Raw genomic sequence first — 26005 nt, 5'->3', positions numbered from 1 at the left:
TGCCCCATAGCCTTGTAGCTTGTGAGTCAGGGGAAATGCAGATCTCTTTAGAATGACTGGCTAGGGTCCCACTATAACAAACTCTCCCTTATACCTAGGAAGTGGCCAATCTCAGCACAGCCCCCACTTTCTGTGATAGGGGCCCCAAAACTCATCCTTTTGCCTCCCTACCCTGTTCAGCTGCTTATACTCCTCCAGCTTGACCTTTGCAACCCCCTTTATCCTCAGCCCTCAGAGCCTCCTCAGTCTTCACCTGCTTGTCCTGCCCTGTGATGCTCTCACCTACCCCCTGGCTCTGCCCATCCTCACTGTCCACCCCCAATACTGGTAGTCAGCCAGATGATTGCAAAAAGGCTGAGCCAGCTAGAGACCACACGACAGCTACTGCTGCTGCTGCTGCAGAGGGGATGGGACAGCTGGAAATAGAGGCACATTCCATAGGAGAGTCCATCAGAAACAGCTCCAAGGCCTGACCATCCAGCTCCTGATCTGTGCGCCGCCCAAGTACATTGTATAAAAAAGGTACTCTTGCCAGGCGTGGTGGCGCACGCCTTTAATCCTAGCACTTGGGAGGCAGAGGCAGGCAGAGCTTTGTGAGTTTGAGGCCAGCCTGGTCTACATAGTGAGTTCCAGGACAGCTGGGGCTACAAGAAGACCCTGTCTGAAAAAAAGACAAAAAAAAAAAAAAGAAAGCTACTCTCAGCTGGTGGTCTGCTCACCTAGCATGCATGAAGCCCCTAGGTTCAATGCCCAGAATTAGATAAACCTGGGCATGGCAGTGCACACCTGTGATCCTAGCACTAGGATGGTGGACGATTAGGAAGATGTTCAAGGTCATCCTTGGCTACATAGTGAGTTCAAAGCCAACCTGGGATACAGGAGACCCTGTCTTAAAAATAACCAACCAAAAAACTGTCAATAAGGCTCCCCTGTGGGAATTAGGGAAATAACAAAGGAAGAGGACGAAGGGAGGGAGCCCTACCTGCTCAAGGTGTTCTTATGAGATTCAAATGAATAGAATGCTACTCTTATCCACTCCTTGGAAAGGGTCTCCACCCAGCCCCTAGGTGCTGAAGCACAGGACACCCCAGTAATTCCACAGGAGTAAGGGACAAACTAGTCTGGGAGTCACACCAGCCAATTTCGAACAGACAAGAACAGGTGGCATGGCTTCTCTAACCTTCCAGGAGCACCCATACTTCCAACTTCCCAACATTAGAGAAACAGGGTGCACACCCTGGAACTACATTCAAACATACTAAAGACCAGACAGAATGTTACTGAATACTATTGGTCTCCCAGTGGGAGAGCCTGGGGAAGCTAGTCACTCTGCACGCCTCATCTGATGTGTATGGAGGGAAAGTTCTGGATTCTGAGGGCAGTGCTGATTGCCATGAAAACTGCAGTATTCATTTCAGAAACGCCTGGGTGGGGCCCTCAAGTCATTCCTCTGCTTCAATATTCTAAACCCTCCCCCACCTTTCAAAGGGGGAAGTGGCACATTTGGGGCATGTGGGCAGCTGGTGGGATGGGTCTGACCCAGGGAAAGCAGCAGCTGTCTCGATCTGGCTCAAATCAAAGAACATGAAGACAAAAATAAAAATAAGAATTAAAAACCCTAAGCCTCTCTCTTGAAGAACTGTAAAGGACTTTAACTTTCTTTTCTTAGTTTTTTAATTTTATCTTTTTTATGTGTATGCCTGTATTGCCTGCATGTAGGTAAGTGCACCCGTGTCGTGCAATGCCCGCAGAGGTCAGAAGAAGCTGTTGGATCCCCTAGGACTGGAGTTACAGACAGTTAGCTGCTATGTGGGTGCTGGGATTTGAACCCGGGTCTTCTGCAAGAACAACCAGTGTTCTTAACCACTGAGCCACTTCTCCAGCCCCAGGACTTTAATTTCCTTGAGTTAACTTATACAGAATTGACAACATTCTAAAATAAATAGCTGCTTATGACCAGTATCTACAGGCTTATCTGCAAACTAAGCCAAGGCTTCCAGTTCACACTCCAGACTCTGAGATTCTGAGGCAAGCATGGCTCTCAGGCCTGACCCCTCCTCCCCCGTTTCTTCCCACCTTGAGTTCTGAAACTTGGCCCAGTTCATGGATGCAATGGCCTTCCCCTTCCCTCATTCTACCTCAGCTAGACCCATTTCCAACACCCCCTCTTTTCTGCCCTTCACCCCCAGCCTCTACCAGCCTGCACTGGACTGTGGTGCAGTGCTGCCAGCTCTAGGCAGTAGCTGATGGCACAGACATGGAGCCTTTCTGGCATACAGGGAACAACCACCTGGCAACCAGAAAGGCTCATGCTCGGATTGGCTGCTGATGGCAGAGACAGACCAGGCTCTAACAAGATGCTCCAGTCCTAGCTGGAATGGAGGAAGGCCAGGCTGACAGGGTGGTGACTCAGGCCTCCCCAGGGCAGGGTGTATGTGGACAGAACCTACTCCAGATGTGCTTCCCCTTTCTAGGCCCTCCCAATTGCCACTAGAAACTTCTGCTGTTAACTCTTTCCTACCAACCCTTCTGACCTCCAGTGCCTCTAATCTGTGGGTACTGGCCCTCTCCCATGTGCAGGCTTCACCCAACAACCTGACCACCCTCACTGCACCAAACTGCCAGGGCTAGAAGCGTAAGGCAGGATGTGCAGATGAGTCATCCTTCCTGCAGCCTGAAGGGGGAAAACTAAAGGTGGGGGTCCCTGCCCTCCTTCTAGCCCAGTTAAAGGCAGCTGCCAGCAGGCTGCTGCTTTAGCATTGGCCCACCCAGCAGAAGTCCACCCTTTTAGCCTGGCCTCCCTCCTGGGCTGTCAGGCCTGTCCCTTAGACCCAAGTGTACTTGCACAACATGACCTCTCCTGTCTAAATCTTCAGCTACTGAGATTAAGGGGATACCAAAAAGGTAGTGAAGATTGCACAAGCAGAGGGGGTGGGGTGGGAAATGGAATTTAGGAGTCTGACAGGTTCTGTGAGGCCTCAGCAACAAGCTATGGACACACCCCTCACCAGCATCTAGCACTTTGAGGTTCCCGGTGAGGCCAAAATGCTCAGAAGACAAGTATCTATCTAACTTTGGATCCAACTCAAGATGAGCTGCCATGGAGCATGGTTGGAGCAAGAACCAACCCATCCTCACCCATACAGATTCCAAACCACAGCTCTCGAAAACCACCCACACCCTCAACAGAACTCCAACTGCAGGTCCAAGTGCCCTATCTGAGCTCCCAGCCCTTTGCCTGTACCTGGGGAGGTCACCTTCCCCACTCCCAAGACCTTGCTATGCCTGGACTGAAAACACACACACACATCCTCTCTCCCATAAACCAGAAATGAAGTCAACTTTCTGTGTATCTACCAATCGAACTAGTTCTGATTTGTTTTTGAGCCAGGGTCTCCCTGTAGTCCCCACTGGCCTAGAACACACTAGTAAACCAGGCTGGCCTAGATCTCACAAAGACCTGCCTGTCCACCACACCCAGCTTATTTGCTTTTGACATAGGTTCTCATGTAGCCCAGGCTGGCCTCAAACCAAACTAAGGTAGCTGAGACTGGTGTTTAAACTCCTAATACTCCTGCCTCTACTTCCAGAGTGGCTAGGATTACAAGTAGGTATTACCATATCAGTAACTTACTACACTGGGTTTTCCATTTTCTTAAGACAACTATGCAGCCCTGGCTAGCCTGGAACTCCCTATGTAGACTAGGCTGGCCTCCAACTTTGGCCTCTACTTCTGGGATTAAAGGTGTGTGCCTCTACACCCAGCCTAGTTTCCAATTTCTACTGTGTGCTGTCAAAACTTAAAGGGAAACAGCTGGATATGGCAGCTCAATCCTATTTCAGTACTCTGGGGGCCAAGGCAGGGCTATCACTGCAGTTTCAAGCTAACCTAAGCTACAGTGAGACCCTACCTCTAAACAACAAAGCACTGGTTGCTCTCGCAGAGGATGCAGGTTCACTTCCCAACACCCATATAGCAGCTAACAACCATCCTTAACACCAGTTCCTGGGGATCCAACGCCCTCTTCTCATTTCCATGGGCACTGCAAGCACACGTTGCACTAACAGAGATGTAGGCAAATCATTCATACATTAAAAAAAAAAAATTTAAGAATTCTTAAAAAAATTCTTAAAAGGTTATAAAACAAGTTCCGAGTAGGCAAAAATAGTAACTATTGGTCTCAGCAGAATAAATATTCCAGGCTCCAGGGTGACACCTGCTGGACTTAGCAGCCTGCCTCTACTTCAGATGTGTGAGGAGTTACAGTCTCTGAAATCTCCCCATGCCCCGGTCAAGTTCCTTGTTAAAAAGCAGAGATAACCCAGCACTCGGGAGGCAGAGGCAGGCAGATCCCTGTGAGGTCAAGTCCAGCCTGGTCTACATAGTGAGTTCCAGGCCAGTTGGGGCCACAGGGAGACCCTGGCTCAAAAACACAAAAAATTAAAAACTAGGGGCTAGAGAGATGGCTCAGAAGTTAAGAGCCAGACAACATGTTACCTCCAGCACTAATGGACCCAACACCCCTTCTGGCCTCCTGGGGCACCTGTACATGACATACACTTACATCATCTTTAAAACAAGTAACAAAGGATATGACCAAAGCTTATCAACAGGTCAGCTAAGGGCCAAGAAGGCCAGTGTCTATCCCAAATAGCCTGATCACCTAGCACATTTGTGGTAAACTACAACCCTGCATAGCACCACCTACCTACCTCATGAGGTAGCTGTGAGCAAACACAATTGGACTTCCTGATCCCAAAGGTCCATAAATCATCTGTCAATTTCACCCGCCACAGAAAAAATGCTCGGAGGCTGGGAGATAGCTCTGTGGTAGAGCCTGGTACAGTCTGCTTAAGGCCCTGGGGTTGACTTGACATCAGGCACAAAACAAAACCCTACCTGTACTAAGCACATTTTCTCACCACTATCTTTTCCTAAAACTACAGAGTAACAATTACTTATAGAGCATTTAATTTAATTGTATTGCATGTGTGTCAGTCAGTTCTACAACACGCACCATTTACACCAGGTACCTGAACACAAGGATTCTGGTATCTGAGGCCATTCCTGTACCCAATTCCCCGCAGACATCGAAAGGCAGCAGCTAAAGTTCCTCTGCATATGGCAAGCTATTCCTAAGCTCTTACCATTTTTTTGAAGGGCATTCTCCCCTCAGTAGGGAAGGTCTGGACTATAATTCCTGAGAATTTGGTAGTAACTAAGCCCCATGTCACCACCTAATCTGTTTCCAGTCTTTCCCAGCTAGGAGTGTCATCACCGTGAGAAGTAGGGAAATAAAAGACAAAACTGAGGCCATGCCTCTACTGCTCTTCTGAGAAATTCTGTCCTGCCACGGAGATGCTGCAAACATAAGAACACCTTGCTGTGGTTTGCCTACCCCTGTGAGAGAGCCACCACTCATAAAGGAGGCAGGACAGGAAAGGGTTCAATGTTCAGTTTCCTTTAATGATCCCCATCTCCCTGAAGGATGGGTGTAGGCAGCTAGGCAATGGCAAGAGATGTTCACTTGAAGATCTTGCCTTGATTGACGGCTTTGCCCACATGCTGGAATGCCCCCTCCCAGGAAAAGTACTCTCGAACCAGGGTTTGGGTCTCCTCGCTGCCAGGATCCAGTTTCCGCCATGTATATGATTCATAGTCCACCTGCCAATCTGGACTCAGCTAGGGAGAAAAATCCAGCAAGGCAGCACATGGTCAGACACTAGACATTATTCCGTACCTATGCTACTTCTAGCTCAAACCCCAGGACTCACTGAGAACAGCACTTCCTGTGCAGCCCAGAACTCCTCCTCCATACACACTGGCCCAGCTAAGAGGCTCCCTAAATCCTTGCCCCACCCTGGAGAGACCCTGCCCAACACCTTCCTCACCAGAAAGGCAAGCTCTTGACCTCGGAAGACCCAAACTCCAGAAATGGAGCTGCTGTTGTTGGTTCCAAAGAGGATGACACTGGCAAAAGCATTCTTCCTCAGTTTGTCCAATCGCTGGAACATTCCTGGAGGGAGAAGAGTAAACACTCAGCCTCTGGAGTCACATCACCCACCTCCTCCCAGACTCACTACCCATTTCTCACCAGTGATGAGGTTGCAACTCATGAAGGTCTGAGTGAGCTCTTCAGGGAAGCGGTACTCAGCATACCACAGAGACCAGCTGTCCTTATCAAAGTGCTCCCAAAAATATGGCAATGCCACAGAGACAGTGTCCTCATTAGAGTATTTACGCTTAAATTCATCCAGCACAAAGGTACTGAAGGGAAAAGAACACAAAGAGGCCAATGAGAAAGTCCTACTGAACTGCAGAAGTCTCCAGGCCAATGGTGCAATCACTTAAAATGTACTATAGTGGTGTGAAGGAAGTGGTCATTGCACTGATATGCATAAATATCCTCATGAGGGAAGAGAGCTGAAGGGGCACGAGCAGGGGCTAAGACATTCCTCTGCCTAAGTATGCCAGGCATGAGGAAGCCAGGACCCAGAGGGACCCAGGGAATCCAGCAGAAGAACATGGCTGACTCCTGCCCCCAAGTGGTGATTACAAGTAAGGACTTTTATTTCTCCCTGTCCAGGCCCTCCTGGGCAGTTTCCCCTGAGCCACATTCAGTGACTGACTCATTCAAGTCTCCCTCCCCACCATACAGGCCTCCTCAGGTTACATAGGCAACAACAGAAATGCAAGCTTCAGCCTCCACCTCAAATCTTTCAGCCATGTCCTTTTGTCCCTTCCCAGAATCAAGTTTGTATACCAAAAAGCCATTGTTCGGTTATCTTTGAGGGAATCTGCACACTGCGCTAAGAATGCCAGCTTCCGCCATGCCTGAAGATTTATAAATTTTTCTTTTCAATTATAAACGCAAGTGTTAACTGAAGAAAACTCCCTATCATCTCAGTAAGCAGGACAACTAATAATTCTATGTAATATCCTCTGGGTCTTTGAGTTTTTAAAGATGTAGCAATGACCTAATAAAGTTTTGTGTCTAACAGTTTAATATTATGACGTGCTATTAAAAATTTCTTTCCAGGCATAGTGGTACACACGTGTAATCCCAGCACTTGGGAAACAGGAATGAACAAGGATCATGAGTTCAAAGCTCGTATGGGCTTACATTTACATCGCAAGAGCTAAGTAACTTTGTAGTACATGAATGTACCACAAATCCATTATACCCTCAATGTGAAACTGAATTTAATTATTAATTAGCATAAATACTGCTGCAAATTAGGCCTGATGCATGTCTATAATCTCAGTGTTTGGGAGGCAGAAGGGGATCAGGAGTCCAAGGTCATCCTCAGAGAAAGCAAGTTAGGTCAGCCTGAGATACAGAAGACCCTGTCCTCTCAGACAAAAAGCAACACAAAACATTGCTATAGAAGTACCACACTGACTGTCACCGTTCCCTCACTTCACAGATGAGGTTAAGCGGTGTGACTGATCCCAAGATTATACTGCAGAAAAAAGAAATCTACCCTTTAACCCCAGGTCCCAGACTGTTCTCCAAATGCACAGGAGACCTCATCTAAGGAGCTTGAAAACCTTAACCTCCAGCCCACAGTCACAAGTAAGGATGGGGGCATTTTCACATACCACTCCAACTCAGCTTCATTGTTGATAACCATGCGATTTTTTTCCCCCAAAGAACTCAGGTCTGACCCAGAATCTCAGCACTCTGACAGCTGCCTTGGTGTGGGTGAGGCCCTAAATTCAATCCCTAGCACCACAGTCATTAATAACAATACAGTAACTATAGGAACTTATCCAGCTGGAAGATCGTAAAGGAACTAGAATGAAACTTGAACAAATGATAGTTAAGTTTGTGAGAACATCACATTTATGACATTAAACCCCCACCCCTATTTTTTTGTCTTTTTGAGACAGGGTCACCCTGTAGCCCTGGCTGTCCTGGAACTATGGAGACCAGGCTAGGCTCAAACTCACAGAGATCCTCCTGCCTCTGCCTCCCGAGTACTGAGATTAAAGGCATGCGCCACCATGCCTGGCGACATTAAAAATCTCAAGGGAAGCTGAGCACTTGGGATGCAGGTGAAGCAGGACCAGGAGTTAAGGTCACTTGTGGCTACAAAGAGCTTGAGATCAGCTGGGATACATGAAAAACTGTCTCAAACAAAACAAAGTCCAAAAGGAAAAGCTTTGGCAGCCCAGAACATCAAGGTAACACAACAAAGGGGCATTAAATAAACATCCTCAAAGGCATATAGGGGCTGATGAGATGGCTCAGAGGGTAAAGGTACTTGTTGCCAAGCCTCATGACCTGAGCGAGTTGATTCCTAAGACCCACGTGGTAGATGGAGAGTTGACACCAAGATGTCCTCTGACCTCCACATCCACACAATGGCATGCACTTACCCACACATAAAATACACAGACCTACATGTGCAAACCTCTAGTTAATAATTAATAGTGTCTACATTACAACAGCATATATAATTTGGGTAAGTTATTATAGACTTTGTGTGTATGTCATTTTGAGACAGGGTCTCCCTGTAGCCCCAGGTGGCCTGGAACTCCCTATGGAGAACAGACTGGCCTCAATCTAAGAAAGAGATCTGCCTGCCAATCCCTCCTGAGTGCTGGGACTAAAGGTGTACACCACCATGCCCAGATATAGATATTTTTACACACAAGAAAATCCTGCCCTCTGGACTTATACTAGCCTTATGCTAGGCTCAAAGCTAATCACTTGAATCCAAAGTGTGATATAGCAGGGCTAAGGATGAACTCCATGGCAGAACAACTGTCCTGAATTAGTCACTGGGTTCAATCTTGAGCAACAAATACACAAGTGCACGTGCCCACATACGTTAAAGAGCACCTACACCTGAAGTTTTGTACCAAAAAAACTAGGAATAAGAATTCTCAGCCCATTAGTGTGAGCAGGGTTTACAATTTACTACTCACAGACAGCCATCCCCTGCCAGCAGTGCTCCTACATGCCGGGTTCACTGGGTAACCACACTATGAAATACAGGTCAAAACAACCTGTGATGGGTGACTGTCACTTCAGAGACAACTTCTGGGTGTGCCTGAGGGTGTTTCCAGAGAAATTTAAGGGAAATTGGAAGACCTGCTCTGAATGTGAGCGGAGCCACCCTAAGGACTGAGTCCCAGAAGGGAAAGAGGAAAGTGACTGGAACACCAGCAGGCTCCTCTCCTCCACTCCCTGCCTACAGAGACTACAGTGACTAGCAGCCTCCAGTGGACTAGATCCTCTCAGACTGTGAGCCCAAACTAGCCCATCCTCCCTTTAGTTGCTTTTTTTCAGATACTTGGTCATGGCAAGGCAGTGAAAAGATGGATGGCTTTGGGAAGGGCAGAGTGAGTGGGTAAGAGGAGATGCTAAACTATAGCTACACTCCAGTACTTGGGTGCAAAGACAGGAAGGATCACTGCAGGTTCAAGGCCACCTGCACATATGGAATGACCATGCCTCAAAAACAAAATACACAAGAGAAAGAAACAGGGAGACAAGAGTGATAAACTCCCAGTGGACTCCATTACAAGACCTTGTTTCAAAAAAAAGTTTCAAGGGGCTAGAGAGATTGCTCAGGGGCAAGAGTACTAGCTGCTCTGACAGGACTCAGGTTCGATACCGAGCACCCACACACCCACAAGACGGCTAATAACCATCCTTAATTCCAGTTCTGGGAGATCCACCGCTCTCTTCTGACCTCCACAGGCATAGCACAACATGGATGCACTCACATACATGCAAGCAATATAATGCACTCATACACGTAAAAGTTAAAAAAAAAATTTTTTTTTTTTAAGTTTTAAGCTGGGTATGCTGGCACACACCTTTAAATTCAGAGGCAGAGGCCAGACTGGTCTACACAGTGAGTTCCAGGCCAGCTGGGGCTAAAGGGAGCCCAACTCAAAAACCAAAAAAACAACCAAATGGGAGTTTTGGAGCACAGTGATCACAGAAATTGTTTCAGCTGGGCAGTGACTGAATGTGGTCCCTGTGGCAGAAACCTGAAAGCACTGATGTCCTTCCTTTACAAACTCTAATATTCTTTCTTCTCAAGAAAGATACATTTCCCAAAGAGGACACAGGCACCCACATCACACCCACCACACCACATCCAATTCCTTCTGCGTCTACTGTGTCTTGTCAACTAGATGGACACTATGAATGCCAGCAGCAGCATCTTTCCTTGCTGATAATTTTCAGGATTTTTGTAGTTCAACTCAGCACAACAGTAAATAGCCAAAGGGTCCAGCTGCTATCCAATACTTCAACCTATAAGCCCAGGAGGACAAAAGACTCTTCTTCCCTCTATCTGTCTGAGGCCTTGGACTCCATCCCCCCATAGGATTTCAGACTACAGCCTAAACTGGCCTCATACTTGTGATCCTCCAGCCTTGGTCCCAGCATGTGCCACTGTACCTGCACTGGACACTCAACAAGATGATCAAAACCCATTTATTTCCACTTCAAATTCTGCCTCTGCCTATTTCTGTTAGAGTTCCAACGGATAGAAGATGGCTCAGTGGGTAAAGTGCTTGCTGTGCAAGCCTGAAGACCAGAGTCCACATCCCTAGCACCTACATCCCAGCTGAATAGAGATCACCATTTACTACTCCCAGAACCGGGTGGACGGATAGGTAGAGACAAGTGATTTCAGCCAGTCTAGCAGAAACAGCGAGTTCCAGTTCAGTGACCGAGTTCCAGTTCAGTGACAGACAACCTCCCCAAACAAAAAAAGGGTAGAGAGTGATAAAGGAATACACCTGATGTTAAGGTATAGTCTCCACACATGCAACCCAGGGGCACATGCACAGACACACATACACACCAAAAGAGAGTTCCAGAGTTGTTGGTGCATGCCTATAATCCCAGGTGGAGAAAGGAAGATCAGAATCAGTTATCTTCCTCTTCACAGCTCAAAGCCAACCTGGGCCACATGAGACCTGGACTGGACTTTGTTAGAGGTAGAACCCAGGACCTATCACATCCTAGGTAAACACTCTACCACTAAGCTACATACATCCAAGATCCTACCCATTTTTGGTTTGTTTTGATGGGCTTTTTGAGACAGGGTCTCACTTTGTAACCCTTGGTGGCCTTGGAACTTAAAAACAATACCACATGATTCCTTCCAAGTTTACCCAATTCTTTATTTTTTGATTTTTTGAGACAGGGTCTTCCTGTAGCCCCAGATGGTCTGGAATTCACTACACAGATCAGAACGGCCTTGACCTCAGACACCCACCTGTCTCTGCCTCCTAAGTCATTGTATTTTAAAAATAAAACACACCTTTCAATGCACCCATTGGTATTCATAAACACCATCTTTTCAAACTGCAGGCCTAGCTATGTGAATGGAACATACCTCTTGGGCAGGTGAGCAAAGGGGTCCTTAGCCTTGGGCTCAGCAGCCAGGGCCTGCTCACATTTGTCCATCTCCTCCTCAGGAGCTGGGGCGGCTGCTTTCTTCTCCTCTTTTCGTTCAGCCTGGGGCTTCTGCTTCTCCTCCTTCAAACCCTTTTCTTTCCGTGGAGTATCCTTTTTAGGCTGGCTCTCTGCAAACTTCTTAGCTGGTAAAGGAGGGAGGGAGTAAATATCGTGCCTCTTACCATTTTCCTCCAAACCAGGCAGCAAGCAGTGTAACAAGAGGATTAACTGATGGCCAGGACAACCGAAGAAGCCAGACCAAGAACACAACCTTGGGCAACAAACACACTAAATCACAGAGCACTGCACTTTAACGTAAACAAGCATGTATGAAACAAATTTAACAAGGTATCAATTACTATGTGACACCCTAAAGTCAAAGACCTAGCAGGAGGGGCTGGAGAGATGGCTGAGAGGTTAAGAGCACTGTCTGTTCTTGCAGAGGACCCGGATTCAATTCCCAGCACCCACATGGTGGCTTAACAACCGTTCAGAACTCTAGTTCCAGGGGACCCAACACCTTCTTCTGACCTCCGTGGCACTGCATATGCACTTACATACATGCAGGCAATACATACATAATAAAAATAGCAGTTTTCTTTTTTAGAAAGACCAGGCAGGAAAACAAGGGGTTGACAGGAGCAAGCTGGACCCTGGTCACATGTTCCTGTCTCTCCAGACTTACCATCAAACTGGGCCATCTTCTCACACAGCTTCACCTCCCCCAAGACAGCCCTGAACTGAGGCTGATTAATGCAGGTGAGGAACCAGCGGTTGGTATTGGGGAAGGCCTGGCGAAAAGCAGGCTCCAAGACCTGCCAGGGTGAGAGGGAGAAACACAGTCAGCACCAGAAGGGCCTTGAACAGATGTCAAACCAGGGCCCGAGCCCCTTATGTTTCTCCACCTTCCTTTCCAATCCTCAACAGCAGAATCTTAAATTACCATTGCTCCTGAAATACTTCCAGGCAGAGGCAGGAGGATCTCTCTGAGTTCAAGACCAGCCTAGTCTACATAGTGAGTTCCAGACCAGCTGGGGCTATGGGAGACCCTGTCTCAAAAAGACCAATTTAAAAAAAAAAAAAAAAAAAAAAGCCAGGCATGATGACACATGCCTGTAGTCCCAGCAGAGGCAGAGGCAGGTGGATCTCAGAGTTCACGGCCAGCCTTGTCTACAAAGTGAGTTCCAGGACAGCTGGAGCTACAAGGAAACCGTTTCAAAAAGACCAAAAAGAAAAGAAAGAATACTATTTTATGCGAGTCTTATGTCATAGCTCAGATGGGCTCCACCTCATGATCCTCCTGCCTCAGCCTCTGAGTGCTCATTTTAAAAGTAATTATTCTCATTTTAAAATTATTTGGGCTGGGCATGGTGGCGCATGCCTTTAATCCTAGTACTTGGGAGGCAGAGGCAGGCAGATCTCTGTGAGTTTAAGGCCAGCCTGGTCTCCATAGTGCATTCCAGAACAGCTGGGGCTACAGGGAGACCCTGTCTCAAAAAGACAAAAAAAAAAAAAAAAAAGTAATTATTTGGGGCTGAAGAGATGGCTCAGCAGCTAAGAACACTGTTCTTACAGAAGATCTGGGTTCCGAATCCCAGCACCGACATGGCAGCTAACTACTGTCCGTGTTAACTCCAGTTCCAGGGGATCTCACAGCCTCTTCTGTCCTCTGCGGGCATTGCACAACACAGGTGCACTTACCTACATGCAGGTATAACACTCATACACATAAAATAAAAATAATTTATTTTATGTGTGTGAGTTGTCTGCATGTATGTAGATGTATCATGTGCACACAGTGCCCATGAAGGCTAGAAAAGGACATCGGATCCCCTGGAACTGGAGGTGTTAGCCACTGTGTGGGTGCTGGGAGCCAAGCCTGGTCTTCTGCAAGTATAGCTAGTGCTGTCAACTGCGGAGTCCTTTCTCCAGACTGTCTCTAAAGTGCAGTCTAATTTAAAGGACACTTGTTCCCATCCTCCACTTACTATTTTTCTACTTGATAGAAGTATATAACATCTTGCTCTTTTCAGTGTTTGATCTACTATTTCCAATCTTTTTAAGTTTCCTATCAGCTGGGTGCAACGAAAGGGCTATGAGAACTTTGGGTCAGAGTACCAAGCTGGGGATGTAGCTCCATGACAAGAGTGTTGCCCAGTATGCACAAAGCCCTGGGTTCCAGCCGATACAGAAGGGGGTAGGGGTGGGTAAGACTACTTATTTTGCTAAGACCAAAAAAAGAATACTACGTGGTACCCTGAGTATGCTAGGTATGTGATGTCACTGAGTTACACCCTAGCCCCACTCTTGCCTATAAGCAACACAACCAAACCAAACACAACAGCTTGCCTAGCCTAATAATGGGTAGTCCTTTAACAGCTTCATGAAGAACTTACTAGCGTAGTGGTGCACACCGTTAATCCCAGCACTGAGAAAGCAGAGGCAGGCAGCTCTCACAGAGGTCATTCTGATCTAAGTAGGCAGTTGGGGCTACAGGGAGACTATTTAAAAAAATAATAAAACTGGATCTGCCTCTAAAACATCTGGATGCTGCAGTTACTATCCCTGTTTACCTTTAGTTTTGGCTTTTACAGATAGGCTCTCACTATGTAGCTCAGGCTGGCCTCAAATTCATGGGTGATCCTCCTGCCTCAGTTTCCCAAGTCCTAAGGTTACAGGTATAAGCCACCATGCCCAACGTTGCCTATCTTTAAACTAAACTCAGCCAAGGACTCCCATGACAGAACATTATGCAAAATGAAAGCAGAATCATAATAACTCTGGAATTCCTGTATTAGCCCATCCAAGTCATCAGCAAAACCTAGGGTTACCTAGTACTGGTCACTTTGCTTCCCATCCCCATTGACTCTCTGCCAAATGGTTTCTTTACAAACCTTACCTGTTTATAGAGCCACAACAAGGTGCAGACTACTGTGATGTCAGCCAGAGTCACTCGTTCGCCCACCAGAAAAGTCCTAGTCTTCAAATGAGCATCCAGCAGCCCTAGAATTCGCCTCACCTCCTCCTTTGCATTTTCAGTTGCCTATTGATTTGAAATACTCAAGCTATCAGTAGGCATCAAGTTTTGTTCCTCATTTTCCTCCCACTAATAGAACTAAAGAATCCACTTCATCTTCAATGGCTCACCCCTACCCTCTTTCATTAGATCATTCCAAATTCATCAGGAATGAAACAGCATTCAATTTTTAAAAAATATTTTATTATTTCCATTTTATGTGTATGCGTGTATTGTCTGCATGTTGGTAAGTGCACCCATGTCGTGCAATGCCCACAGAGGACAGAAAAGGCTGTCAGATCCCCTGGAACTGGAGTTACGGACAGTTGTTAGCTGCCATGTGGGTACTGGGATTTGAACCCGGGTCTTCTGCAAGAACAATCGGTGTTCTTAACTGCTGAGCCATCTCACCAGCCCCAGCATTCAATTTCTTTACGACAAGCATGGTTTGATTTCCCACTACACATATTCACATATTCAATAATCACTTATTAGAAGAAACTGTAAGTGAACTGGTGTAACCACCCCGCTTCCACTGAATAGCAGAAATCTCAACTCTGACCACTCAAGACAGAAATCTTATCATTAGGTCTGGCAAAGAACCCAGATACCATCCACCCCATGGATGTCTGCACTGCCCACACATTCTTAGCATATTCTTCTCCATCTATTCTATCTCTGACTTCCCCAAACTCAGGAGCTGATGCCATGATCCCATCCCTGCCCCTGCTTTTCCAAGTTTCAAAGCCTACCTGTTTGTTGTGATGCATGATGCCCAGGGTAGGGAACACCCACGTACTGGCTGGAGGGACGATGTCACTGTCTGCGAAGCTCACCCACTGCACCACCTGGGCTGCTGCCTCTGGAGTGCTTCCCCGCAGCTCCTCGTTGCTCACTGCAGAGGTACAACACAAAGGTCAGAATTTTGAGGTCATGCCAAAACCAATCCAGGACCCGTAACTCCACCCTGCCCACTGGAACTAGCCCCCATCCCCCTTCTGTAGCATCACCTCCAGACCCTCCCAATCCTGTATCCCTGCAATTACCATAGTAGGCGATGGCATTGCTCTCAAACACACAGAATCCATCATCACCCTCAAATGCTGGAACCTGGGGACAAAGTAGAGAAAAGTCAAGGGTAAAACACAGGAATTTCTCACTAGCCAATTCCAAGGACCGAACCCAGCACTCAGGAGGCAGAATTTCTGTAAGTTCAAGGCCAGCCTGGTTTAAATAGTGAATTCCATGCCAGCTGGGACTACAGGGAGACCCTGTTGAAAGAAGACCAAAAATAAATAAAAGGTTAATTAAGCCAGGCATGGTGGTGCACACTTTTAGTACCAACACTCAGGAGCAGACAGATCTCTGTGAGTTCAAGGCCAACCTGGTCTATGTAAGAGTTCCAGGCCAGCTGGAGCTACACAGAGACCCTGTCTCAAAAAGACCAAAAGAGAAAAAAATGTTAAGATAGCCCTTGCTATGCAAACTCCTGACCTTATCTAAACTTAGAAATGAAAAATACTTGGTATCCCTTGCAATCTGAAGTCACAATATCTGAACTAAGACTTCAAACTGGCTAAGTATGGTGGTGCACACCTTTAGTCCCAGCACTGGAAGAGAGAGGAAGACTGGGTTGGAGGCCAGCTAGAGCTACAGAGTGACCCTGGCTCAAAACAAAGAAAGGGGAAAAAAAAAAAAATCAAACATGGACATCAGGAGACACTGGCATAAAACTCCTCAACCAAATAAGCACAAGGCTAGAAACCAGGTCTCACAGCTCCATCTCTAAAAGTATTAAGGCACAACCCACATACAGGATTTGCCCCTACTATACTACACTACCTCTTCTGAAGGCCTTTGAGATAAGAATCCAGCTCATAACAGATATTGAACAGATGTGTACTGATATGGGCACTTGGTCAAAATACATTCTCACCCCAACTCCAAAGCCACTTTAATAAAGCCACTGACTAGCACCATATTTCTTTTGGGGACTATGCATCAACCTCCACTTTGTTCTGTTTTAAGACAGGGTCTTACTAGAGTGTACAGGCTGACCTACCCTTGAAATCCTCAGTGTCCAGGGTGCTGAGATTACAGGCAGCTTTCAAAACGGTGTTTTTTCCTTTGAGGTGCTGGGGATCAAACCCAGGGCCTTGCATAAGTGAGGCTCAAGCTTTGCCACAGAGCTACATCCCCAGCCCCATGAGAATTTTAAAGTACTGCAAGGTGAAAGAAAATCACACAGGAGCATGCCATCTCCAGAATGGTCTCCTTTGTTTTCGGCCCCTAAGCCCCTCTCCAGGTCTCCACTCACCTTGCCTGCAGGAAATTTGTGGAGAAATTCCGGGGTGCGGTTGGTTTGGCCAAAGTGGAAGTGGGGTGGTGCGGAGAGCACGCGGACCTGAGCCCCGCTGTACTGAGCAGCGATGAGAGCTTTGAAAGCCCTCCAGTTTTCAGGATATGTGTACAGGGTCTATGAGAGAAGGGGGGGGGCGTGAATTGTGTCCTAAAGGCACTCCCCACCCACAACTTTCACGCACGATTCCAACGTGTTAAACTCATTTTCAGTCCTTCTGGTGAAGCAAGTTATTTAGAATGCCCTATGTAATCAGAGTCCTTTGAAATACCAAGAACAGAACTACATACCAGCTGCTAAATAAAGCTTGCTGACAGATGTGACCTTCCTTAAGGACATCTCTTCCCCTCAAGCCTAACATCTCCAAGAAATCTAGACCATCCGGCTCCATCAGACTCCCATCTGCCTACAAACACCACACCCCTCCTTGCCAGAACCCTTGTTTCATTCATTCATGGGACCCAGCGTCTCTGAACGGTGCGGAGCTGGTACGAATCAAAACATCCGAAAGGCGCACACACACAGACCAGAATGGCGAGGCTGTCTAATGGCATGCTCTAGTCATCAACCCCTCTTCCTCAAAAGCCCTTTACTCGTGGCACAGAACATCCTTCTAGTCCTGCCCTGCAGCTAAGTTCCCAGTTGTCCCCCACCTCACCGGCGGGATCCGAGCCGCCTGGTTTCACGGCTCTGGAGTCCACTGGCTCCCGGACCTTCCCCAGACGGCCCTTAACTGTTGCAGCCGTCCCTGCCCACAAAGACCCTCTCCTTTCCGCCCTGTCCCGTCCGTGACCCACAAAACGGCCACAAAGTTCCACCGACCTGCCCAAACCCCACATCTCAAAAACGCAGCGAAGCCGGGCCACTTTTTCAGGGTCCAGACTGCGCAGACCCAGCATCTCCCTCCTCCACCTGGGACACTCCACCTCTGGCCTCCGAGTGCCCCAGCCTCAGTTCCCCCCACCCGGGCCCAAGGAACCCTGCTGTCCGGCAGTCCAGCGGGCGGAGCCCAGACCAACCCCCCGTCTGGCTCTGGGGCTCCACTGGCGCCCAGGGGCCTCACTCGGACCAAGGATGGCGGCGGATAGGGTGACCCGGATCTCCGGAGCCAGCAGACTCACCCCAGCAGCCATGGTGATTCCGCAGAGAAAGGGGGTGGGGCCGTCGGTGCTGCCGCAAAGTAAGCCGCCAGGGAGACAAGGGAGGGGGAAGGGGCGAGCCGTGCCGAACAGCGGCCGGAAAGCGAGGACGGCATAGACGGCATACGCACGACAGTTCCGTATCCAGAGGCGCTGAGTTGGAAAGAGTAAGGGGTGCTCACCCCAGCAGCCATGGTGATTCCGCAGAGAAAGGGGGTGGGGCCGTCGGTGCTGCCGCAAAGTAAGCCGCCAGGGAGACAAGGGAGGGGGAAGGGGCGAGCCGTGCCGAACAGCGGCCGGAAAGCGAGGACGGCATAGACGGCATACGCACGACAGTTCCGTATCCAGAGGCGCTGAGTTGGAAAGAGTAAGGGGTGGGGCCTGCCGGCTGGCGCTCGTACACACTGGCGCCTGCGTAGTACGGCTCTGGGCGGGCCCGCCCCGCCCCTCCCAGCCCGCCCGCCCCGCCCCTCCCATGAGACTGGCTAATCCGAAACCTGCTAGAGGCGGGCAGGGGAGGGAGGGGAAGGGTGAGAACCCCGGCCAGCACCGCCCCTCGGCTCCGACCCGGAAGCGGGGCGCCGGGCGGCTGTTCACTTAAGGCCTCTGGCTTTCGTTCGGGTCTTCGGTGTGTGTCCACTGGGGCCCACCGCCGCGAACACCCGAAGGCGGATTTGCTCAGCCGAAGCCACCCGCGCTATCGGCTGCCGGCCGCAAGCTGTCCCTGCGCCCGCCGCCTCCGGTTAACACCCGCGGCTGACACCCCAGGGCGGTTCAGCTGAGACGCTGTTTTGTGCCTGTGCTCAAGTTTGAAAACCTCGCCTCTTTGGGTCAGGATGAATTCTCGTTACAGGGGTGAAAGGCCTAGAAGCCTGACCCCAGATTTCTAACCGTTACCACCGCTGCCTGGTCTCGCGAACGCGGCGGCACGCCCTAGACATTCTGCAAGGAGACGTCTTAGGCGGACAGTAACAGGAGGCTTACTGTTGGAGGGTTCCAGGTGGGGTGCGCCAGGACCTGGAGCAGGGGCAGGAGGGAAAGAGGGCTCTTATAACCAGGTGGAAATAACAGAAAATTGGAGCGTGTATTAAACTAGCAGCTTTATTGCTTTTTGGGGTCCATCTCATTTGAGGAGATTTCGAAGTGCTTGGGGGAGGAAAACCTGTAAAAAGTGATGAAGATCAGGGAAGAGGCCTTGGGAATCCTCAAGTGGGGCCACGGTGAGAGTTTGGTCAGCTTGGGAGGCAGATGCCATAAAGGCCAGAAGGGGTGCGGTCTCTGGCTTCTCTTGACCACTGTCCAGTCCTCTCAGCTCCTGGGTTACCCGAGCCTCCATCGCCAGCCACTCCGATGCAGTGGTGGGACCTACTCCACCTCCTTCCTTGGTTTGCTGCTGTAACCGTCTCCGGGCTCGGCGTCGCCCCTGCCACACGGGGCACCACAAGGTGCAGCGCCAGCACATTGAGGACAGGTGTGATGCTCCCTTCCCTGTCTCACCCTGAGACCCTTCTGCAGCCACTTCTGGTCCCATGGGCTTCTGCTCAGCCAATTTGCCTAGACACTTCGTAGTCGGCAGGGGCAGCTCCCCTGGTTGCCCAGGGCTCAGCATGGCACAGTCCTGAGGTGTGTCTCCAAGCTCTACAACCATTTCTTCCACCCCATCTTCACTGTGGTCCCCCGAACTTCCCTGTTGCTCTTTCCCCCCCTCACAGCTCTTTTTCTGCTCATCTACTTTTAGTCTTTTGCCTGCCCCTCCTTGGGGAGAGTCCTCAGTCTCAGCACCTTCTGACCGTGGTCTCTTAGTGCCCTGCTCTATATGGCATCCCAGTGCATCCCTTAACACACGGACCAGAGCAGCATTGAGCTGTGGAAAGGGGGCCGGGGGTAAAGGGATGGGTGTTGCAGACAGCAGGGAGCTAGGGGAGCTAGGCTGCAATAGTGGGAGCAGTCCCCAGTCGCGACCCCGGTTGGAACGTTGCTGGTACTGGAGGCTTCTGCAGTAATTGGCTGCTGCTCGGCAGCAGTTCTGCAGACGGCCAGCCACTCGGCTGGTCACGTTGGCTGCAACATTGTGACTCAGGTCAAAAGGGTCCTGGAGATTCATGGGGCCAAGGCGCAGTCCTTCCCAGAGATCAGAGGGCAGGCCCGAAGACACTGGCAATGCCCGACCCTCCCGTAGAGATAGTAGTGAGCCACCAAGATCCCAGCAAGAGACACAGGAGAAGAACTGGGCCAGCAGGGAACCTGCAAGAGGCAGATTGGAGAAACTTAGAAGCCAGAACTGAGACGGTCCTGCACCGGAACTGCTTCCTTTGTAGGACTTTCTTTCTTCAAAGGGGTTCAGGAAGTCCTGAGAAGCCAAGCTTCTCAAGCTGTCTTTGCACCCTTAGTCTCTCCCCAGACACTTGCCCTTGCCTTAGTATAGCCTTGGGTAGTACACTTACCTGTTCCAAGGCATGGTTTCTTCACCTATAAAATGGTCATTAAAAACAACAGCCACTGGGCGTACTAGCGCATGCCTTTAATCCCAGCACTTGGGAGGCAGAGGCAGGCGGATCTCTGTGAGTTCAAGGCCAGCCTGGTCTACATAGTTCCAGGACAGCTGGGGTTACAGCAGGGAGACCCTGTCTCAAAAAGACCAAAAAAAAAAACAGCCAAGGGCCAGGTATGGTGGGTGGTGCATGTCTTTAATCCCAGCACTTAGGCGGCAGAGGCAGGCAGGCAGGCAGGCAGATCTTCATGAGATCCAGGCCACTCTGGTCTATGAATCAAGTTCCAGGTCAGCTGGGTCTGAAAAAACAGTGAGGAGGGGAGGACTAGAGAGATGGCTCAGTGGCTACTCTTGCAGAGGACCCAGGTTCAGGTCCTAGCACCTACATGACAGCTAACAACCATCCACAACTTCAGTTCCAAGGGATCCAGCATGCTTTTTTACAGATTCCAAGCAAAACATTCATACACATCAAAAAAAAATAAATTAAAAAAAGAAACCAGAATACAATCTAATTTAGAGGCTGGAGAGAAGACTCAGCTGTTAAGAGCACTGGCTGCTCTTGCAGATGACCCAGGTTCAGTTCCCAGTTACCCACATGGCAGCTAACTCTAGTTCCTGGGGATCTAATGCCCCATTCTGGCCACTGCAGGCATTGTACACACAGGTGTGCTTGCATACATGTAGGCAAGAGACTCATGCCATAATTTTTTTTTTTCTGGTCTTTTGGGTCAGGGTCTCCCTGTAGCCCCAGCTGTCCTGGAACTCACTATGTAGACCAGGGTGGCCTTGAACTCACAGAGATCTGCCTGCCTCTGCCTCCCAAGTGCTGGGATTAAAGGCATGCACCACCACACCTGGCCATAATTTTTTTTTTTAATTTTGAAAAACAGCAACAGTCACACGGAAGCTGTGAAGACCATGCCTTGCATGCATGAGTGTGATAACATTACCTACTCTTGTGCTCAGTATCATTGTTAGTTCTCTACCAGACTCCCCAAACTCACTGAGGGTCTCTACGTTGGCGCTGGGCTCCAGTCTTGAGGCATCCTTTGGAAAACTACAGTCCCAGCCATCAACTTCCACCTGCTCCCCTTCACCTGCTAAAGTAAAAAGAGAGGGTCAGCCTGGAAGCAGAAAGATGGGGGAGAAATGAGTAGAAAACAGGATGATAGCAGAGATCTTATCCCAGGGATGCTCAGTGTATATGAGGTGTGGAAGGAGAGATGAAGTTGATGAGGCTGAGATGGGAAAGGCTGATCTGCAGTACCTGCTTTCTGAGTGAGCTGGGCCACAGTAGGCAGCACAGGAGGGTCCCTGGTCTGAAGGAAATAGATCACTAGCAACGTCAAGGCGTAGTTATTGAGAAGGGGGCCATTCCCTGGGTAAATAACCAATAATTTCAGTTAGGAAAAAGTATTTTCAAACCCTGGTTCATGTACCCACATCTCTTTTCTCACTAAATCTCTGCCTTTGCCTTATACCAACTCAGGCCAACTCTGTCCTGATTCATTCTCACCTGACAGCCCTCGACCCTGAGCCCAGCAGCGTAGTGTATACACGAGGGGCCGGACTCGACCATCCAGCTCGGAACAGAGATTCAGAAAACGGGAGTTATGTAAGGCCAGCCTGGACAATAGAGAAACAAAGGTGTCAGGGCCTGGGAGTCCTTGAAACTTACTACCCGACCATCTCTCATTACAGACTTGGAAGCAGGTAGAATAAGGTCAAAAGAGACGTTCCCAAAGGTTTGATAAAGCACTGGTTTTAGGAGGGGGTATGCAAAAGAATATTAAAATAGATCTGAGAAGCAGCTCAGTGCAAGGGCACTTGCCCAGCATGGGTGTCAGATGAACCTTGGGTAGCACTACATCCCATATGCTCATCCTGTACACTCGCCATTTACAAAGCATGCTATCAGGATTTCTCAACAGTCAGTCGTGTAGCACATCCTGTAATCACAGCATCAGCACTCAGGAGGCTGAATCAGGAAGATGGAGACCCTGTCTCAAAGAACAAACAGCCAGTGAAAAGGCTCAGTGGGTAAAGGAGCCTACCACTAAAATTGATGACCTGGGTTCAATCCCTAGGACCCACATAGTAAAAGGAGAGAACCAACTCCCACAAGTTGTCCTCTGACCACACTCACACTGTGGCATGCCCACACACATGCATATGCATGTACACAAAATGTAATAAAAAAAATTCAAAACAAAACACATTGTTCAGAGCTTTTTGGTGGGAGAAGGGAGCAAAGTAGAAATACTTTATTCAAAGCAAAGCAACAGTACAGACCAGAAAGAAATAAGCTGTCAAGAGTGACAGTAGGCCACTGTCTGAGGGGACTCTGGGGTCCCATTATTGTTTGGGGCCTCCTTTTATGAGGTTCAAGAGAAGGAGGAGTTTGTTGCTTAGAGCCTTTAATATGCAAAGAAACAGACAAAGTAGGGAGAAAGAAGGAAGGTGAAATGGGAGGAGGGAAATATCCCTTAGAAACACTATTGCAGAGCCAGGTATAATGGTCAAGCCGCTAATTCCAGCACTCAAGAGGCTAAGGCAGGAGGATCACAAGCTTGAGGCCAGCCTCAGCTATGTAGTGAGACCTAACTCAAAATAAAAATTTTAAAAAGGGACTGGAGCCCCCCCCCCCCCCCCGACACACACAAAAAATATTCCAAGGAACACAACAAACATCAAAATGGAAGCAGGAGAGGAGATAAGTGGAAGAAAGGACTGAACAACAGCAAAAAAGGACAAATTCAAGTCAGTAGGCACAAGAGTTTCCAAGTCAGGATTCTCTCTACATCCACCCTAGAACTTTTAGCTGGCCTTCCTCACCACCCCCCAAAAACAAAAGTACCGGTTACTGAGGGAGACATCTCCATGAAGACCTGAGGGCCGATGGCAAAACTTGACCACAGGACGCCGGGCAGAGCTCACAGTTTGGACACGGTACACCCCAGGGACACAGCCCCGGAGGATGGATCCCACCAGCTCCAGCATTGCTGTCCCCTCTGTCTTCTCGCTCTTTGAGGCCTCTGCTAATTCTAGAGCCTTCCCCAGCTCCCCCTGACCCCTGTCATCCTGCAGTGGTGAGACTGGAGGCAGGGACTGGGGTGAGGCAACAGTCTCAGAGGCCAAAGCAGAGTCTGGAGTCTGGGGTGCCAGAGAAGAAGGGGTTTCAAAGTCCAGGGCCTCAGAATCTTGGGGAGAAGCTGGAGGTTGTGAGTCTAGAGGAGAAGCTGGGGTGCAGGCCAGGGCTTGAGGATCCAAGGGGGAAGCAAGGGCTGAGTCCAGGGATGGAGACTCTGGAGCCTTTGGGGCTAGCTGCAGATGGAAAGGAAAGTCAATGTGTCCCTGCTGTCCTCTGTGTGACAGGCCCCACTCTATAGCTTCACATAATCCACTGTTCTCAGCAATGCTTTTTTCTTTTTGAGACAGGGTCTGTCTATGTAGACCAGGCTGCCCTCAAATTTATAGATTTGCCTCCCCAGTGCTGGAATTAAAGGCATGAACTGTCATGCCAGGCTTTTTTTTTTTTTAAATACACAGTCACACTGTGTAGCCCAAGCTGCTCTTAAATTTTCCGAGATTCTTCTGCCTCAACCTCCCAAGTGCTGAAATTTACAAGTATGTGGTACCACATCCTGTTTTAAAATAGCCTGACAACCTGAGTTCAATCCCTGGGATCCCAGTGGTGAATGGAAAGAACCAATTCCCACAAGTTGTTCTGACCTCTACACCCCCAACCCCTACACAAAAATAAATAAGCCAGGCATGGTGACACATGCCTTTAATCCCAGCACTTGGGAGGCAGAGGCAGGTAGATATCTGTGAGATCAAGGTCACACTGGTCCAAATAATGAGTTCTAGGATAGCCACGGTGACATAGTGAAGCCCTATCAAAAATAAAGTTAAGAGTATGGTGTGGTATGGTACACTTGAAAGGTAGAGGTAAAGGCAGGAGGATCAAGATCAGGAGTTCAAGGTCAACCTTAGCTACACACAGAGTTCCCAGGGGTGTGGTGACACAAGCCTTTAATCCCAGTACTCAGAAGACAGACACAGGTGGATCTCTGTGAGTTCAAGGCCAGCCTGGTCTACATTGTGAGTTTCAAGCCAGATGGGGCTACAGGGAGACCCTGTCACAAAAGGACCAAAAATAAAAACAAAAAAGCACAGGCATGTGTAAGGCCCTGGGTCAGTCCCAGCACTACGTAGAAAAAAATAACAACCCTCTCCACAGAGAGGTGATAAATGGGAATTCCACTTTCTAGTCCACTTCTCTGAGAACTTAAAATGCTCTAAAAACAAAGCGTACATATGAAAAAAGAAACTTTCCTTTTCAGAAACAGAATCTGTATATTACATATTACAAAATGCAGGTAAAAGCCTGATGTGGTGGCACACACATGTAATCCCAGGGAGAAGCAAGAAAGAAAGTTCGAGGCCAGCTGGTCTATAGCAGGTTCCAAGCCAGGTAGAGCTACAGCATCTCAAATACCCCCAAATACTAATAAATAAAAATGTAACCCCCAAAGTACCTTACTGTATATGTATATGTATTTTCTCCAAATAAGATCACATACAAAGCTGGACATAGTGGTCATGCCTTTAATCCTAGTACTGGGGAGGCAGATCTCTATGAGTTTGAGGCCAATCTGGCCTACATAACAACTTCCAGGCCAGCCAGAGATACTATAAAAAAAAAAAGAAGAAAAAAAAAAACACAATTGTTTTTTTTTTTGGAGACAGGGTCTCTCAGGCTGACCTCAGCCTCAATTTCACAAAGATCCACCTTCCCAAATGCTAGGATTAAAAGAGTATACCATCACGTCTGGCCTGGTCAATTTTGGAATGTTTTATTTTCCTATCACAACTGCCATCTACCCACACCACTTCCATTCTATCTAGTGAGTATCCATGTTCACATTTCTATAATTATAATAATGCTTTTAGATAAGTACTATAGTGCCCATTTGATAAATGTGGAACTAAAGCACAGCAGTAAAGCATGTACCCAGGCTGCTTGCTTTCTTGTTCACTCACCTGGGTCTCTTCCATATCACCCAGATCCAAGAAGAGGTCAAGATCACAGCCATGGACATCAAAGCTGTTTATGGAAGAGCCAAAAGGATGGACCACACAGCCTAAGTGCCAAACGGGAATAAATGTCAAAAGATACTCAGGGACCAAGATGGCTCCAGAGGTAAAATCCCTTCCACCAAACCTGAAGATGTGAGTTTGATGCCCAGGACCCACATGGTGAAAGAAGAGAACCAATTCCCCAAAATGGCCCTCTAATGTATTGGTTAGCTTTTATCAACTTGACACAAACAGACATCTAAGAAGAGGGACCATCAAATGAGCAATTTCCTCCATTGGACTGACCTAAGGGCCTGTCAAGAAATGTATCTATGTCATGCAGTGTCCACAGAGGTCAGAAGAGGGTGTCAGATCCCCTGGAACTGGAGTTATAGATGGTTGTTAGCTGCCACGTCAGTGCTGGGTGCTGGGAAGCAAACCTGTGTCCTCTGCAAGAGCAGCCAGTGCTCTTAACTGCTGAAC

At 48.5% G+C, this 26005-nt stretch overlaps 2 protein-coding genes across 4 annotated transcripts in view; both read right to left on the bottom strand.

Annotated features, from left to right (window-relative positions):
* Positions 1-5446: 5446 nt before the first annotated feature.
* On the bottom strand, positions 5447-18189 carry Eef1g (eukaryotic translation elongation factor 1 gamma). Of its 2 annotated transcripts, none has more exons than XM_008837540.3 (10): positions 18129-18189; positions 16766-16924; positions 15495-15558; positions 15201-15343; positions 14332-14475; positions 12118-12247; positions 11371-11575; positions 6096-6268; positions 5893-6017; positions 5447-5683 (listed from the first exon to the last, which is right to left on the bottom strand). In XM_008837540.3, exons 1-10 carry the CDS (start codon positions 18138-18140, stop codon positions 5525-5527), a joined length of 1314 nt encoding a protein of 437 aa, XP_008835762.1. In that variant the 5' UTR covers positions 18141-18189; the 3' UTR covers positions 5447-5524. The 2 variants fall into 2 exon arrangements, with proteins under 2 accessions (XP_008835762.1, XP_008835763.1); XM_008837541.1 differs by lacking the exon at positions 18129-18189 and adding an exon at positions 17929-18105.
* An 840-nt stretch (positions 18190-19029) lies between these two features.
* The window catches only part of Tut1 (terminal uridylyl transferase 1, U6 snRNA-specific), a 12340-nt gene continuing 5364 nt past the window's right edge, over positions 19030-26005 (bottom strand). For both annotated transcript variants that reach the window (XM_008837539.3, XM_029565608.1), the window contains exons 4-9: positions 25487-25587; positions 23298-23764; positions 21957-22066; positions 21708-21818; positions 21445-21540; positions 19030-20190 (exon numbers count right to left, since the gene is read on the bottom strand). In XM_008837539.3, the coding sequence (XP_008835761.1) occupies positions 19070-20190; positions 21445-21540; positions 21708-21818; positions 21957-22066; positions 23298-23764; positions 25487-25587 (2006 nt within the window). In that variant the 3' untranslated portion in view covers positions 19030-19069. The remainder of the gene's footprint in view (positions 20191-21444; positions 21541-21707; positions 21819-21956; positions 22067-23297; positions 23765-25486; positions 25588-26005) is intronic.

Source organism: Nannospalax galili, unplaced genomic scaffold, assembly GCF_000622305.1.
Source record: "Nannospalax galili isolate Female #2095 unplaced genomic scaffold, S.galili_v1.0 scaffold818, whole genome shotgun sequence".
NCBI lineage: Eukaryota > Metazoa > Chordata > Mammalia > Rodentia > Spalacidae > Nannospalax > Nannospalax galili.
The sequence above is the reverse complement of the archived record's forward strand: the minus strand, read 5'-3'. Positions and strand labels throughout refer to the sequence as shown.